Source organism: Polyodon spathula, chromosome 14 (assembly GCF_017654505.1).
Source record: "Polyodon spathula isolate WHYD16114869_AA chromosome 14, ASM1765450v1, whole genome shotgun sequence".
Taxonomy (NCBI): Eukaryota; Metazoa; Chordata; class Actinopteri; order Acipenseriformes; family Polyodontidae; genus Polyodon; species Polyodon spathula.
The window spans coordinates 37,490,645-37,505,934 of record NC_054547.1 but is presented as its reverse complement, the minus strand read 5'-3'; the positions used below and the strand labels follow the sequence as shown (position 1 = coordinate 37,505,934).

The 15,290-nt window shown below is 41.8% G+C and overlaps 1 protein-coding gene and 2 non-coding genes across 3 annotated transcripts; all 3 read right to left on the bottom strand.

The window, feature by feature from the left end:
* Window positions 1–4,512: 4,512 nt before the first annotated feature.
* LOC121326743 (nucleolin-like) lies at window positions 4,513–12,648 on the bottom strand. The gene is made up of 16 exons (XM_041270190.1): window positions 12,537–12,648; window positions 11,569–11,673; window positions 11,176–11,299; window positions 10,536–10,658; window positions 10,108–10,227; window positions 9,686–9,826; window positions 9,483–9,569; window positions 9,143–9,266; window positions 8,909–9,045; window positions 8,423–8,549; window positions 7,712–7,866; window positions 7,190–7,307; window positions 6,533–6,678; window positions 6,097–6,223; window positions 5,512–5,762; window positions 4,513–5,004 (listed from the first exon to the last, which is right to left on the bottom strand). The coding sequence occupies exons 1-16, from the start codon at window positions 12,552–12,554 to the stop codon at window positions 4,949–4,951; spliced, it is 1,959 nt and encodes a 652-aa protein (XP_041126124.1). The 5' UTR covers window positions 12,555–12,648; the 3' UTR covers window positions 4,513–4,948.
* On the bottom strand, window positions 6,798–6,867 carry LOC121327446. Its single transcript, XR_005951563.1, has one exon. It is a non-coding gene; the product is annotated as a small nucleolar RNA SNORD20 (small nucleolar RNA).
* Window positions 9,992–10,063, bottom strand: LOC121327441. Its single transcript, XR_005951559.1, has one exon. It is a non-coding gene; the product is annotated as a small nucleolar RNA SNORD82 (small nucleolar RNA).
* Window positions 12,649–15,290: the final 2,642 nt, after the last annotated feature.

Below are 15,290 nucleotides of genomic sequence, written 5' to 3'. Positions count from 1 at the left end.
AAATGATCTGCCAATCTTGGGCAGGTGGTGTGACTCTTGGTCTCCCAGTTTGCGGCCTGTCAATGACAGAGTCTGTCTGGTTATACGGTCTCGCCAGGTTTGAAATTGTTGGCTGTGAACAACCAAGACAGCGAGCCGCAGTACACTGCCCTAGTCCAGCCTCCAACATGCCAGTTGTGCTTAATCAAGCTAGCAATTCCATATCCAGAGTCCTGTCTCACTAATTAAGTGATTACGAGCATATGCTTCAGTCATAGTCATTCAAGCGTGTCATGGTCAAGGATGAATGATCGAGTGATTCAAAAGAAACCAAAAACATTTTGTCACTGTCCATCATTTATATACCTTATTTTTATAATAATAGTGATGTTTCTTTTGATGCTTGTGTGTGTGTGTGTGTGTGTGTGTGTGTGTGTGTGTGTGTATGTATATATATATATATATATATATATATATATATATATATAAATCAAAGACTGAATATACAAAGAGAAGCAAGTACTGGTGTGTAAGTTATTGCTGGGCTTCGCTTTTCTTCTGCACATTTCAAGCTGATATACAATGAAGTTTAAAGTCAAATTTTTCACTGTCTTTGTAAATGTGAATAAAGAATTAAAATCTAATGAATTGTAATGGAATGCTGTTAAGAGCACAATGACTTTGTTGTAAACCTGAACAAATACAAATGTTTGAGCAGTAATATAATGTTGTTTGTAAATAAATACCTTTTAAAAAGAAACCTGTAATAACTGTTCCCCTTGGGTGTTCATTTTATCGATATACTTCTTTTTTTTTTCAGGAGATGAAAGTTTTAGGTCATAGATAATATACAGTAGATATATATATATATATATATATATATATATATATATATATATATATATAGTGGTTTGCATAAGTATTCACCCCCCCGAGCGTACTCCACGACGCTTTCAAATTAGACTTTATATGTAGAATCTACACAAACTACTCCACATTGATGAAAAAAAATGCATATAGAATACAAATAAGTAAGATTTACAGAGAAAAACAGATTTCAGTTGCATAAGTATTCAGACCCTTTATAATATAATTTGTTACAAAGGCACATGGAATGAGTAAGGGTAATAAAGCCAACGTGAATTAACAGGGCTGAATTCAAAACAGGCATATTCCAGTGTTATTCCTGTGGTGTTTATGAATTTAGGACCATCATTTGAAAGTGTTCCACTGTGTCTTCCTGCCAGACCCCTTTCAAGCAGCTGTTGTTTGGAAAGGGTGTCCACACTGTCCTGCATGTGAGATGCTAGAACCACAGCTCCAGGTTTTCTAATTACGGCTCCTGTTTGTCGTTTGAAATTGGATCACTGTTTGAACTTCGCAGTACAGAGATCCACTTGCGAGACTTCACACTTTGCCTCCTGGACAGTGTGCAAACGTTCGGCGCAGCAGGGACATGGCTACAGGTTCTTTTGATCTTATCCACTTCTTCTTGTCACGTGACTACTACGGTTGCAGGCAGGCAACAAAATGGAATGCAAAGCCACTGAATTGCCTTACTCAAAACTCCAGGGCTGACAGCAGGAGGGACAACAAAGGGCATGACCTCTTCCTCCGACTTGAAGTTTACTAAAGTAAATACACACAGTGGTTTTGCATTTTGCCATGCTTATGCTATGCGTTTACCCTGCTGATGATCTTTGGGTACAAGATTAGCTCCACCTTACAGAAACACACACACACACACGCACCTGATGTGCCTCAGAGCGGTCAGTCAATCAGCACGTGGAGTGTTGGTTATTTTAGGGTGTGTTGAATCTTATTGCAACTGCTGATGGTAAATGAAAACTTGCTTATCTTCAAAATGTTCATTTATGAGTTTCCAGGATTTCATTTTTCATTATTTGGGATTCTTTCTGTCTCAGAAAAATTAGTTTTGGTAGATTCAGTAAACTTATAGCACTTGTACTAGCATTCTAAATATTTTTAGTAGTGGAATTGGTTCTTTCAGGTCACTTAGTAAAGAGTTTTGGTTACATATAAAAGAAAGGATAGAGTGGAAAGACAGCAGACTTCTGGTATGAGAAACTCAGTTAACAGGTGCTTCCATATCCAAGACTTCACCAATTGCTTCAAAAGTGACTGATGTGCTGCAGACTCACCCCAAACACAGATCCTGTACACCTGAAAACAGATACATGACCAAATGGACGAGCGGCTGATGTGTTTACATGAATGGGACACATTTCATAACTCACAAGCACTTCCTGAGCAGCTCCGGGCAGGGAAGGTGTGATTCTTCAACGGTCCCCTTCATCCCCATCTCCCAGTCCTGCTCCTCTTGCTTTCAGCAGCTCTGCTAAGTGGCGTCAGCTAACACAACCAGCCATTATAGCACGCCCCAGGAGCAAAAAGAATCAGTTCAGTGGCTCAGTTTCCTCGATGAAAGAAGCAGAAAGCCACCTTTTCTTTTGCTAAGAGCTCGCTTGTGTAAACAATGACAGCTCAGTGAATAAAGAGATTGTCAGCTGCCTCGTTCAGCAAGGTCGTCCATGAAGTCACTGGAACATTTCACTCTGCTGAAGGGAAAAGAAGCCTACCCGTTAAAGACACTGAGCCATAGGTAGCAATTGCCTAAGACAGGTTCAGTAAGGCAATACTTTAAAAAACATTACGTACTACTAGCCAAATGTTGTGTTTTATAAAATCTGGGGCATGCATGGAAGAAGTAGAAACATTCACCAGATGAACTTCATGTGCTGAAAAAATAAAGGTGTTCCTAATGTCAGCCAGTGTATCTCAGTAGCAAACTCGTCCTCCAGCTGCAGATAAAGCCGGTGAATGAGAAATGAGAGCTTTCTCCTCTCCCATCATCACATCTTTGAATGACACTGGTGGGGCAGGGTGTGGAAACATGCTTTCAGCAGAATCTCGGGAGCACTCGTCATTATAAACGATCGCACCGCTATCCGGAACTAGACTGTGCAGGACTAGTTTCCTTCTGTCTCATTGAAGATCATTTTAATGTGTTTCTGATAGATGCATGGTTCATTGTACTTAGTTGTTTTTTGCCCTCCACTACACACACTGGTGGTATGAAGGCTATTCAATAATGTCAGCACACCAGAGTGCAATTATAGGACAAACATCTCATTACAGACATTTAACAGATATTAAACTAAACTGGACTTTAAACTCAATTAACAGGAAGGCACTTTCCACACTGGCAAGTGTCCCTACTTATCAGGTAACCAAGTTGTGCTCACATTGAATAGAGAGGGGAGAAGAAACAAAGAACTGTGCAATTCTGACCTTAAATCTGCATCATTCGATAGATAAACCAAAATGTGTACACCGTTTCTCTGGAGCTGACAGTAGTTGGTTAACATTCAAGGTAGTCATGTCTCAACTCCTGCCATAGCATTAAAGCACAACTTGTACTCGTGTCCCAATTAAAGTCCGACCCATAGCCAAAAGAATATTTCAGTTCTGATAACTAATTAAACAAGTCTGCCACCTAGTGGAATAAGACTGCCAAAGCAATTTCATAAATTCTGCAGTTTAAATAGACAACTTGCAATGCAATCTGGTGGTCATAGCTATACTAGCTGACAAAACCCAGAGACGTCCAATGTTAAAAATCAGTTTATAGAAGTCTGTAAACGTTAGTAATTCTACCCCCTCCAAAAAAAAAAAAAAAAAAAAATCTTATTTGATTCACAGTAGTCATGATTCCCACACTGGACCTGTTTTGCTGGTCATCAATATTAAACTGATTAACCAGTGCCCTAAAAACACACATTTGTGTTCTTTAGAGAACTACTACTTCTTATTACCAACCATACAATTTAGAAACCTGAAATGGTTTAAACCCTTTCCAGTCCATTTATTCAGCACTTGCCAGGTGCATCAGGTCCAATTTATTTTCACATGTGCTGTTTAAAATCAACCCCCCCAGAGTTAAACAGGTTTAAAAGGCACCCCACCCCTTGTTTTTTTCACACACCTCTTTATTAGACATACATACTGATATAGCCTCATTTTATCACCAAACACCTCAATAACATGATCAAGCTTGTTTTATTACTATAATATCTCAAAGCTCTGCAATATTCTTTGCACGCTGGACACAGAAGCTGCTGTCTATGTGGCTATCACTTTTTTTTTTTTTTTATCAGTCTCCTATCGGTCTCACTCTGCCATTGAAAAAGTTTTCTTGGCTTTTACCACAAATACAACTAGAGAACTGTACTTTACGTCTTTGATGATGTCGGACTGGAAAGGGAAAATTTTAAATGTTGGACCTGGTCCAACATAGGACCGCAAAAGGTTAAGGGCCATCAAGTTCTTGCACCACATTTATGTCCTATGATAATGTATACGTGGCTAAACAGCAGTCAGGATTGAGGGCACATCTTCAATCAGCAGCACAGGTCAGTAAACATTTATGCTTTTGACATGACACAAATAACCTCAAAAAATGAAGAGCACACCGAGTCAATGACCACCTCAAAAGATTCTAAACACCCAAGACGCCTTCAGGTCCATTTTAATCATCTGTCCATTACAATCTGCCAAGCACATTTTGTAAAACATTCTGCATTTACAGTGAACTAAAAAAAAAATATATATATATAAAGGAAAGACGGCACTTTTTACAAAAGGTAAAATGAAGTTATACAAATCGTCGCATGTACAATATGTACCAAGCCAACAGGGCGTTAAAGTGGGTGGTCTTCACATTCCATTTTACTCCTTTGAAAAAGTTCATGGGGAGAAGGAGATGGAAACAGGCAGCCCGAACATATCACAAACAGCTCTCTTCATCTACTGGGTTGTCGTTACATTTAGATATTTACGAATTCTGGAATGTCCAAAGGCTCTGTCACGGCACATGGAGGAAATAATAAATCAAGATGAAAACAGAGTCCGTTTGAAAACAAAACAAAAGTAGAAGATAACTATAGATTTAATTATCAAACTTTATCTTCTTTCCCTGGGGTTTTCCAAATCCACCTCCTCTACCTGCAATGAATACGAGAGCATGTCAGTGAACTGCCCAAGAGCATGATAAAACAGCAAGCAGACCACATGACTATCCAATACATTTCACACGATTTCTCAGGAGGATAAAATCATGTCTTACCAAAAAGATACAACAGCTTGGTTAGTGGAACAGTAATTAAAATAAGTAAAACAAAAAAGTACAACCTGATCCATTTAAACTTTGAAAAATGACTGGTTTATATACATCTCTACCTAGTTTATATCATAAAAATTTATAACAGTCTTGGATGTTTAAAGGACCACTAAACCAGACTGCCCATGTGCACAGTAAACACCATCAGGTTTGAATATTGTTTTCATTCCAAAACACTAAAGTTGCCAACATGCAGCTTCCATCACATTAAAAGCTTGTTGCGCAAGGTGAATGCCAACATCCAGCAGTGCCAAGTGTCAACTAGTAAAAGCCTGAGGTTACGCAGGTCAGGATTATCCCCCCCACTGCCAAATGAGTTGGGCTGTTCTCACCTCCAAAGCCTCCGCGACTGCCCCCTCTGCCTCCCCGGAATCCTCCGCCTCCTCTGCCGAATCCCCCCCGTCCTCCCCTGCCACCTCCTCGGCCGCCGAACCCTCCACGACCCCCAAAGCCTCCACGCTGACCCTCTCCCTTCGGCCTGGCATAGTCTAGCGTCACTTTGCTGCCGTCGATCTCAGAGTCCTCCATTGCCTCCTTGGCAGCCTTGCAGACCTGCTCAGAGTCGAAGTCAACAAAGCCAAACCTGAAGGAAAGGAATAAAAAAGGGAGACGTTTAAAAAAGGCTTGCAGTCAGTCAAACAAACCAATATGCAACAATCCTTTTAAAATAACATGGATTAAGTGAATGCCATGCAAGAGATCAAACGCATGTTGAAAGAAAATGCTACGTTGCATATTTATCTAAGCCACACAAAGCAGACAAGCAAGACAGAAATGATCAAGCTTGAAGAACACACATCATCAGCTTATCTATGCACCCAATACACAGTAATTAATTCTTGGGACACATTTACTAAGACTGGACATGACACTTGTGATTACAGGTTTCACTTAAGTTTAACTGAAACCAAGCTTACCCTTTAGATGAACCAGTCTCCTTATCCGTAACTATTCTGGCTGCAATGGCACCATCAAAGGAGTCTCTCAATGTCTGATCTGTGGTGTCCTCAGAAAGACCTCCGACAAAAAGGGTTTTTGAGGGGCCTGAAGAAAGAAGAAAATGGTCAGACAGAAGTTACACCTCCAAGAGGAACGCTTCGGCAGGGAGGCTGTTCCAAGGAGCAGGTATGCTGTATAAACACCCGGTAGAAGGACAAGCCAGCACCAAAACTGGGACTAGTGTACTGTAGGTGGAAATCCAGAAACACTAGAGAGTGTCAAAACGTGTCTAGTTTTACTAGTGTATTTTTTATTTTAGACGATTGACCGACATCCCCCCCCCCCCCCCCCGGAACAGCAGACTGCCCCCAAACCAACTTGAATTTGAGCACTAACAATACAAACTGTACTTACCACCTGCTCCTCTACCACCTTCAAATTTCTGCCCACTGGACTGGCTGAACTCCAGTCTGATCGTTCTGCCTTCAACCTCTGTGTTGTTGCAGTTTTCAAGGGCTTCTTTAGCATCTTCGACATTTTCAAATTCAACAAAAGCAAAACTATACAGGGAGTGGGAATAGAAAAGGTACAGGAAGCATTTAGAATAGTGTTAGACAACTACTAAGTTCCACATTAAAACAGGTGTAAGACACCCCACCATCACAAAGCAGTCCTTAGGCTAGATCAGTACTTGACTATCTTGAATAAATATCCTCATGATTTCTCAGAGAGTCTATTCATCATTTCTAGCCACAAGCACTACACCTACAGGACACTTGTATTTGGCATTAAGGTTGGCTTTGTTCTAGCAACTACTTAATGCAGTTAGTGATACACTGCAATAAAAAGAGAACAGCATTTCATAAACAGCTGTTATTTACATTCAGTGGCAAGTTATTTGGTCTTAACTATGGGTGCAATTAACTACAAAATAATGGATGGCAAATTCCTTTTCAATCTTTTTTTGATTAAGGCTCTTGCTTTGATTAACAGCCAAATTACCCGTCTAGGGGGAGAGGGAGGACAGATAGAGAACAAGTGATCAGGAAGTTTTATCGCAGCCAAACTTACCCTTTGGGTCTGCCATTGTTCTGTGGTATTCTGAAAGAGACTGCTTTCTCGAATGTGCTCTGCAGGACCTCTTCTGTGGCAGTGTACGCCAGGTTATTCACAACAAGAGTCTTGGATTCTGTGGGAGGGGTGGGGAGATAATGAAAAAGGTGCTGAGGTGGGTTTAACTAACCCAAGCGTGCTACAAACAAATGTTCTGCATGGCAAATTACCTAGCAACACTAGTACTCTATGTAGATGTCATTTCAGTTTGAGTCACATTATCATATCTAGCCACCCAATGCAAATCAGAAAGCTCAACTAGATACTGGATAGGCTAGCTCTTCCAGTTCCAGTCCATTATGGGACTTTGTGCCAAACGTGGCTTGGCTCAATTACTTAATTGATCCTGACTAACAAAAGTCTTGCTATGGATCAGACTGAAGACATGGTTGCCTACCTACCAACTTAACCAGATTTCAGTAAATGTAGCAGTTTTAGTTTCAGTATTTGCTTGTGCATGAGTTACTGATTCATCCTTACCAGCCCCAGCGGGTCTGCCTGCTTTCTGGTAGTTCTGCTGGCTTTTGTCTCCAGTGAAATCCAGGATCACAGATCTGCCTTCAATATCCATACCCTGCTTTTCTTCCAAGACCTTCTCCGCTGCAGCTTCGTTCTTAAATTCAACGTACGCAATTCTGTTTAAAAAAAAAAGTTTGGCCTTTTTAAATGTGCTAGGAAAATAATCTTGGTAAAAGCAAGCTAATCAAAGACAAAACAACCTCAAAACTAACACTCGTTCACTAAAATAAGTGGGTTTCACAGAGCGTGACTGGCACTAGTCGTAAGCCCCTTTCACACTGGCACTCCTACCCAGGTCCGGACCTGGGTCTCAATCCAGCATAGTGTGAAACCGCATACCTGGGTTCAGGATATGGGTTGACACTTTGACCTGGGTTGAGCAACAAAATAGTTGACAGCTGTTCTTAAGCAGACAATAGCAAACAGCCACACCTGCGGTCAGCTTCACTTCACAAGGAACGTTTAACCTTATTGTTTACTAGTGTCTGTCAAGCCCGCTTTCTGACCCGGGTAGATCATGCCGGCAAGAGAAGGGGATCTAGGAGTTCCTTACCCAAGGTTAACAGATAGTCCAACATGCATGCTAATCAGCGTCTAATATGTGTCGTTAACAGGCTTGCTCAACGTTGACATATACAAAACAGTAGAAGTGCCTTCTCTTTAAACCCTTACCCTCTGCTGGAGCCGTCCCTGCCCTGGGGGATGCGGACATCTACAGCACTGTCAAAAACTGTCTTCAGAGCCTCAGTTGTTACAGAGTAAGGGAGGTTCTTCACAAACAGGGTACGGGCATCTCTCTCTGCAAGTGGATAAAGACACCATCATAATAAAACGCAGGACTACGGTAGTGTTTGCAAGTCAAAATTGAAACTCGACATGTCTCAAATGTGCAGGTTCTGGAAAAACAGGGATGCAAGCATGCTTCTATCGAGACATGCTTTGCAGATAATTGCCAACGCACGTGAATATCTGCTATAACACTCATCTTTCAAAACTGTACTTTACTTGGACATCAAAAGGTGAACAGCCATTTATGGAATCTGAAACAACCACTATAAAAAGTTGTACTCTAGCACATACAATATTAGTGGAATTTGGAAAAAACATCTAGTGGGGAAAATAAAACAGATCAAGCATGCAATGGGGGATTCAGCCTACCTTTCTTGTTGTCCTGAGAGTTCTCCTTGCTCTTTGCCTTGTCCAGTCTGACTTCCTGGCCAAGGACCTTCTTTCCATTCAGTTCCAGGGCTTTTTCCAAATCTTCCTCAGTTGCAAAGTCAACATACCCAAATTTCCTAACCCCCAAAAAAGAAATTTGTGTATTAAATCATGCAGTGCGAATGAGCACACAGGATTTTATTTTTTTTGCATTCGCTGACAAGACAGACTTACTTGGCCATCCCAATCCTGATGTCCTGAACCTCGAGATCTTTTTTGGCAAAAAATGTGCTGAGGGCTTCTTTGAGTTCATCGAAGTCTTTGCTGGTGTTCAAATTACCAACGAAGAGAGAGAAACCTGAAGACAAAAAAAAAAAAGCTCATGACCAGAGTCAATTCTGCACATACAGCGAGAACAAACCTCGCCCCTACAGTGCAAGCTTTTACCAGCAAGACCACAGCACATTACAAATATAAAATGGCAACAAATCAGTATTTAGTTCCTTAATGCTGATCACATGTGCAAGTCTGTTGCACTTGTTAGAACCCATTAAAAAAGCATGCAGGAGCATACCTTCACCAGACTTGGCTTTCTTTGCTGGAGGGGTTTCTGCCTTTGATGGCTCAGCCTTCTTTCTCTTTCCTGGTGTCTGTGCAGGTGCTGAAACACACAAAATGGTGAGTATTGACCAGAGCAAGTAGACCCCCTCACCCCCCCATGGGCCTCTTAATTACTGCCAGAAATTCTTTATAAGATGCTTTCAACAGATTACTTACTTTCATCCTCACTCTCCTCCTCCTCCTCCTCCTCATCGTCATCATCATCCTCCTCAGATTCCTCCTGGACCTTTACCATACCAGCCTTCTTTCCCTTGGCTGCAGGTGCTGGGGCTGTGTCCATAGCCTCCTCTTCAGACTCTAAAAAAGTGCAAAACAATTAAATCAGTAAGTGCATAAACGTAAAACTGTAGCTAGATGTATGATCACCGATAAGAGATTAAAAAGACAGTTCTACTTAATGTTCAGTTAACCTTAGCCAGCAGTACTCTTTGGTCACCTAAAGATATTCACTTAAAATACACTGCACATCAGAGTTATAAAAAAGTGACATCACATACTTCAGTATTAAGTCCCTTAGAGCTCATCATGTATGCAGTTGCATTTGTTGCAGTTCCCCCCGGGTTTAGCAAGACCCTTACCTTCATCCTCCTCCTCCTCTGAAGACTCTTCCTTTTTAGCCAGCTTGGCTGGAGTCACTTTCATAGCAGCCTTAGCTGGGGTCTTCTTGGGGGGTGGTGGAGCTTCCTCCTCAGACTCTTCTGTAAATGAAACAGATGTTAAAACCCTCCAGTAGTCATTGAGTATGCAAGCTGGCACAGACCAGCTGCAACCACACAACCTGCAAAACTATGCTTGAGTTAAGACCGTTGTAACCATTTCAGTTTTGAGGTCCTGCACATTCACGTAGCGTCAAAATTCGTGTTGGAACCTCAAATAATTTGTGTTTGAGTCTTGAAAAAGGAAGGACTATAGCACTAAAAATTGTATACAATATTGCACCCAGCTTCATGCAACCGATTAACCCTTCCTCCAGCTGACGTATTGCCTACAGGTGTGACGAACTCACCATCCTCCTCTTCGGACTCTGCCTTTTTCACTGGTGCAGCCTTCTTTGCAGGAGTAGCTTTCTTTTTTGCAGGAGTGGCCTTGCCTTTCTTGGGTGGTGGCACTTCTTCCTCAGACTCTTCATCTGGAACAAACCGCAGCATTACGCATACATTCAGACTGTGCTGCGCACTGCTTTGCCCAACTTTTCAAATGGCTCTACTAACGAGACTGTTTCAACAGAGACCACTACCATAAGACGAGTGGCATGAAAACCTGCCCTACATTCTTTCACAAGGTAAATGCTGTTGCACCCTAATAAAAGAACCACAGCATACACTCCAATGCATGTTTCCAAAGAGCCTTTTGCAGGGTGAAAACCAGACCTAGTCAAGTGTTTCTAAAGTACATTTATATGATCTGGAGGCAGAGGTTTGTCTTAAATAATGTGTTGCTTCCCCATAGCAGCATCAACCTACAGAAGCAAACCAGACATTCATGTTGTAATAGCAGCAATCAGTTCAGAGTACAGCTAGCTGGATTGCAGGTGACCTTTAAATACATAAACAATGGTAGTTCTGAAATCCATGTGTGTGTGCACGGCTTGAATTTCTAACAGAGAATTTACAATTAAAAACTAAGGTTTGCTGTTCCAAGCCTACCTGAATCTTCCTCCTCATCTTCCTCCTCCTCGCTTTCTTCCTTTTTTGTCACCTTCCCGTTCTTGGCAGCTTTGGTTACTTTGGCAGGTGTTGCAACCTTCTTAACTGCCTTTGGAAGAAGAACCTGAAAAATTAAATCATTGGTGTACACAACACAGACAAGCTAGACACTCAAGACTACTATGGCTGTGCCTTAATATTTATCCATGTTCTTTAAAATCTTCACACCAAGTGTGACTTGTGGTGGGCACCAAAAAGCTTTGATTCAATAACTTAATGTATCCATATACCACTGAAGAGAAGCTGCTACTACCAGTACCAACAGGCACCCTCGCTATTGGTAAACCCCCTAGGCACCGATCTCCCACGTGGCCAGCTGGATTCCCCTCATACCTCTTCCACCCCGCACTCTTCTTCGCTGGAGTCCTCCTCTTCGGAATCGACATCTTTTGGGGGTGGTGGTGCTGCCTTTTTCGGTTTAGTTTGTTTCTTCGCTGCCTAATAAATAAATGTTTTTTTTTGTAAAGACCAGTATAGCACACAGTAAACCCCGCCCTGAGCTCCAAGCGAACTCCACGCCCCTGAGGTTAGGTCCTACAGCCTGTTAAATGCAAATACCTGAAATATTCCCTCTAATGCCTCATACTACCTTAATAAAGCAGCTGCCCCCGACACAGAATTCACGCTGCAGCTAAAACGAGACGCGCGGAACACAAGGGAGCCCACGTGGTGCTCGGCGGGGCCTAACCGCCGTCTGAACCCTCACCCGCGACTACGTACTCATTCCACACTGCTTTAAAACTACAGTTTGAGTAAAGAAATACGCTATATAACCAATGTGTGCGTCTTGAAAAAGCTTTACATAAACTCAATACGTGCCGCTACACATGATTTATACATTAAAAACACACACTATATAAAGTTTCTTCCACCGTGATACTTCGGTTATCGAACTCAATTAGTACATAAAACTGGAAAAAAAGGCAAGGAAATGCGCGCTTTCGCAATGAAGGCGAGCAGACACGGAACAATGCCTTCCCGAGTGTGCGCGCATGGCCATTTTGTAAAGAGCAGCGGCACACCGCCCGAAAACAGGCGTAAAGGGAAACATGGCTGTCTTTATATCTGGGTCGACTGAAAACAACCCACTACTGCGCAGTTAACCCAACTGCACTTTACACCGGATTAAAAAAAAAAGAAATCTGAATTTCAACACTGTCACCTGCGACCCCAACACAGTAAAACAAACGGGGTATCGATCTTGAGAGCCATTATCTAAAACACAGAAATAAACGCAAACTTCTCAATTCTGCTCCTCTCCTGGAAACCAAACGGCGATGTGTAGCACAGCTGCGACTTACCTTTGCCAGTTTCACCATATTTGCAGACGTTGCGATCTGATCAATCGATGTTCAGATGGTATAAAATGCGACCTGTTTGTTTGTTTGTTTGTTTGTTTGTTTGTTTGTTTGTTTGTTTGTTTGGGCGCGCGACGAGACGCACGTGGACGAACGATAGAGCTCGAGCTGCGCTGGAAGGTGAAAGACAGAGACGCGAGGGGGCTCGCGGTCTAATCACTTCATAGCACGCGCGCCCCCGCCCCCCTCACACGTGACGCCTCGCGGCCAATCAGCGCGGCCCGTCCCTCCGCGGGAGTGAGCACAGCCACCCCGTGGACGCGCAAGCCCAACCCTCCCGCCAATCAGAAGGGATTGTTTTTTTTTTTTTTTTTTTTAGTCTGGAGCCGTGGCCGTGCACCAATCACAGAGAGTCCTCCCGCTCCCAAGCGAGTTGCGATTGGCGAGTAGCGCTTATAATTAAAAGGGTAAGAGCTTTCCAACCAACCGCGTTTCAAAAACACTCTCTCGGCTTCTGCACCCAACCAATCAGAAGGCAGCTTTGCTGGAGCTCTGTGCTTAGCCAGCTGAACCCAACACGTGGGGACAAGTAGACGCGACCATGTTTGTTTGTGGTTCAAGATAAGGGGAGCTGGCAGTTTCCGTGCACAAATAATTGAAGTGTTTCTACCATACGTGTTGTGTCATTCTTTATACAGAATAGTACAGTTCATCTAAAAAAGGTTATTCATATTGGCCCTATGATTACGCTAAATTTGACATTTTTTTTAAGAATAGTCACTGTTATGTTATAATCGGTGTAGCCATGCTAATTAACTGCATATTGTATATTAGGTGGGACTTGTTTTTTGTAGATTAATGCTTATCTAATGTGTCGAGACGCTGTACCAGCAGGTACCTGTACACGTTTTACTGGAAATCGCCCCACCTGGCTTTGAGAATGTTAAAAACAATACAATATACCTTTAGAAAAATGACACTGACCTGCTATTAATAACATTACACGAAAATGATGTTTTGTCAATACGGTACAGGTTGTTGTGGGGGGAAATAAATGTCTTAAAGATACACAATTACAGGAAGTATGGAATCACACGCCTGCGACTCCACTGCGCTGAGATCGCTCGATCTCGTTTGATTTCGGACGCTGAGCCCCGTCGGGCCTGTTTAGTATTTCGCTGGGGACCGCCTTGGAAATCCAGGCGCTGCATTTTATTCACGGCCAGTAGGTGGCGCAATATCAACATGTTTTACAGCATTAACATCAACACATAACTACAGAATTAAAAACAGACTAACATGGACTGCACAGTATTAACAGAGTTTTGTTTTAGCTTTCTTTTTTTAATCAGAACTATTTCTGGACTAGTTTATTATAGTCTGTTTTTTCTTCACTGTTGATTATTATTGATCACCATACCGTAGAATTGCGGTATTGAAATGACTGCAGAGTCGATTGTATTATAACGGCATCAAACACATTTGGTTAAGAACATAAGAACATAAGAAAGTTTACAAACGAGAGGAGGCCATTCGGCCCATCTTGCTCGTTTGGTTGTTAGTAGCTTATTGATCCCAAAATCTCATCAAGCAGCTTCTTGAAGGATCCCAGGGTGTCAGCTTCAACAACATTACTGGGGAGTTGATTCCAGACCCTCACAATTCTCTGTGTAAAAAAGTGTCTCCTATTTTCTATTCTGAATGCCCCTTTTTCTAAACTCCATTTGTGACCCCTGGTCCTTGTTTCTTTTTTCAGGCTGAAAAAGTCCCTTGGGTCGACACTGTCAATACCTTTTAGAATTTTGAATGCTTGAATTAGGTCGCCACGTAGTCTTCTTTGTTCAAGACTGAACAGATTCAATTCTTTTAGCCTGTCTGCATATGACATGCCTTTTAAGCCCGGAATAATTCTGGTCGCTCTTCTTTGCACTCTTTCTAGAGCAGCAATATCTTTTTTATAGCGCGGTGACCAGAACTGCACACAATATTCAAGATGAGGTCTTACTAGTGCATTGTACAGTTTTAACATTACTTCCCTTGATTTAAATTCAACACTTTTCACAATGTATCCGAGCATCTTGTTAGCCTTTTTTATAGCTTCCCCACATTGTCTAGATGAAGACATTTCTGAGTCAACAAAAACTCCTAGGTTTTTTTCATAGATTCCTTCTCCAATTTCAATATCTCCCATATGATATTTATAATGTACATTTTTATTTCCTGCGTGCAGTACCTTACACTTTTCTCTATTAAATGTCATTTGCCATGTGTCTGCCCAGTTCTGAATCTTGTCTAGATCATTTTGAATGACCTTTGCTGCTGCAACAGTGTTTGCCACTCCTCCTACTTTTGTGTCGTCTGCAAATTTAACAAGTTTGCTTACTATACCAGAATCTAAATCATTAATGTAGATTAGGAATAGCAGAGGACCTAATACTGATCCCTGTGGTACACCGCTGGTTACCACACTCCATTCTGAGGTTTTTCCTCTAATCAGTACTTTCTGTTTTCTACATGTTAACCACTCCCTAATCCATGTACATGTGTTTCCTTGAATCCCAACTGCGTTCAGTTTGAGAATTAATCTTTTATGTGGGACTTTGTCAAAAGCTTTCTGGAAATCTAAATAAACCATGTCATATGCTTTGCAATTATCCATTATCGATGTTGCATCCTCAAAAAAATCAAGCAAGTTAGTTAGGCACGATCTCCCTTTCCTAAAACCATGTTGACTGTCTCCCAGTACCCTGTTACCAT

Excerpts from the sequence above, each read along its gene's own strand:
- LOC121326743 (XM_041270190.1), bottom strand. Across the intron at positions 9,267-9,482 it reads GAAAGCCAAGTCTGGTGAAG|GTTTCTCTCTCTTCGTTGGT; the intron begins GTATGCTCCTGC and ends TTTTGTCTTCAG. Across the intron at positions 5,763-6,096 it reads GAGACTGGTTCATCTAAAGG|GTTTGGCTTTGTTGACTTCG; the intron begins GTAAGCTTGGTT and ends CCTTTCCTTCAG.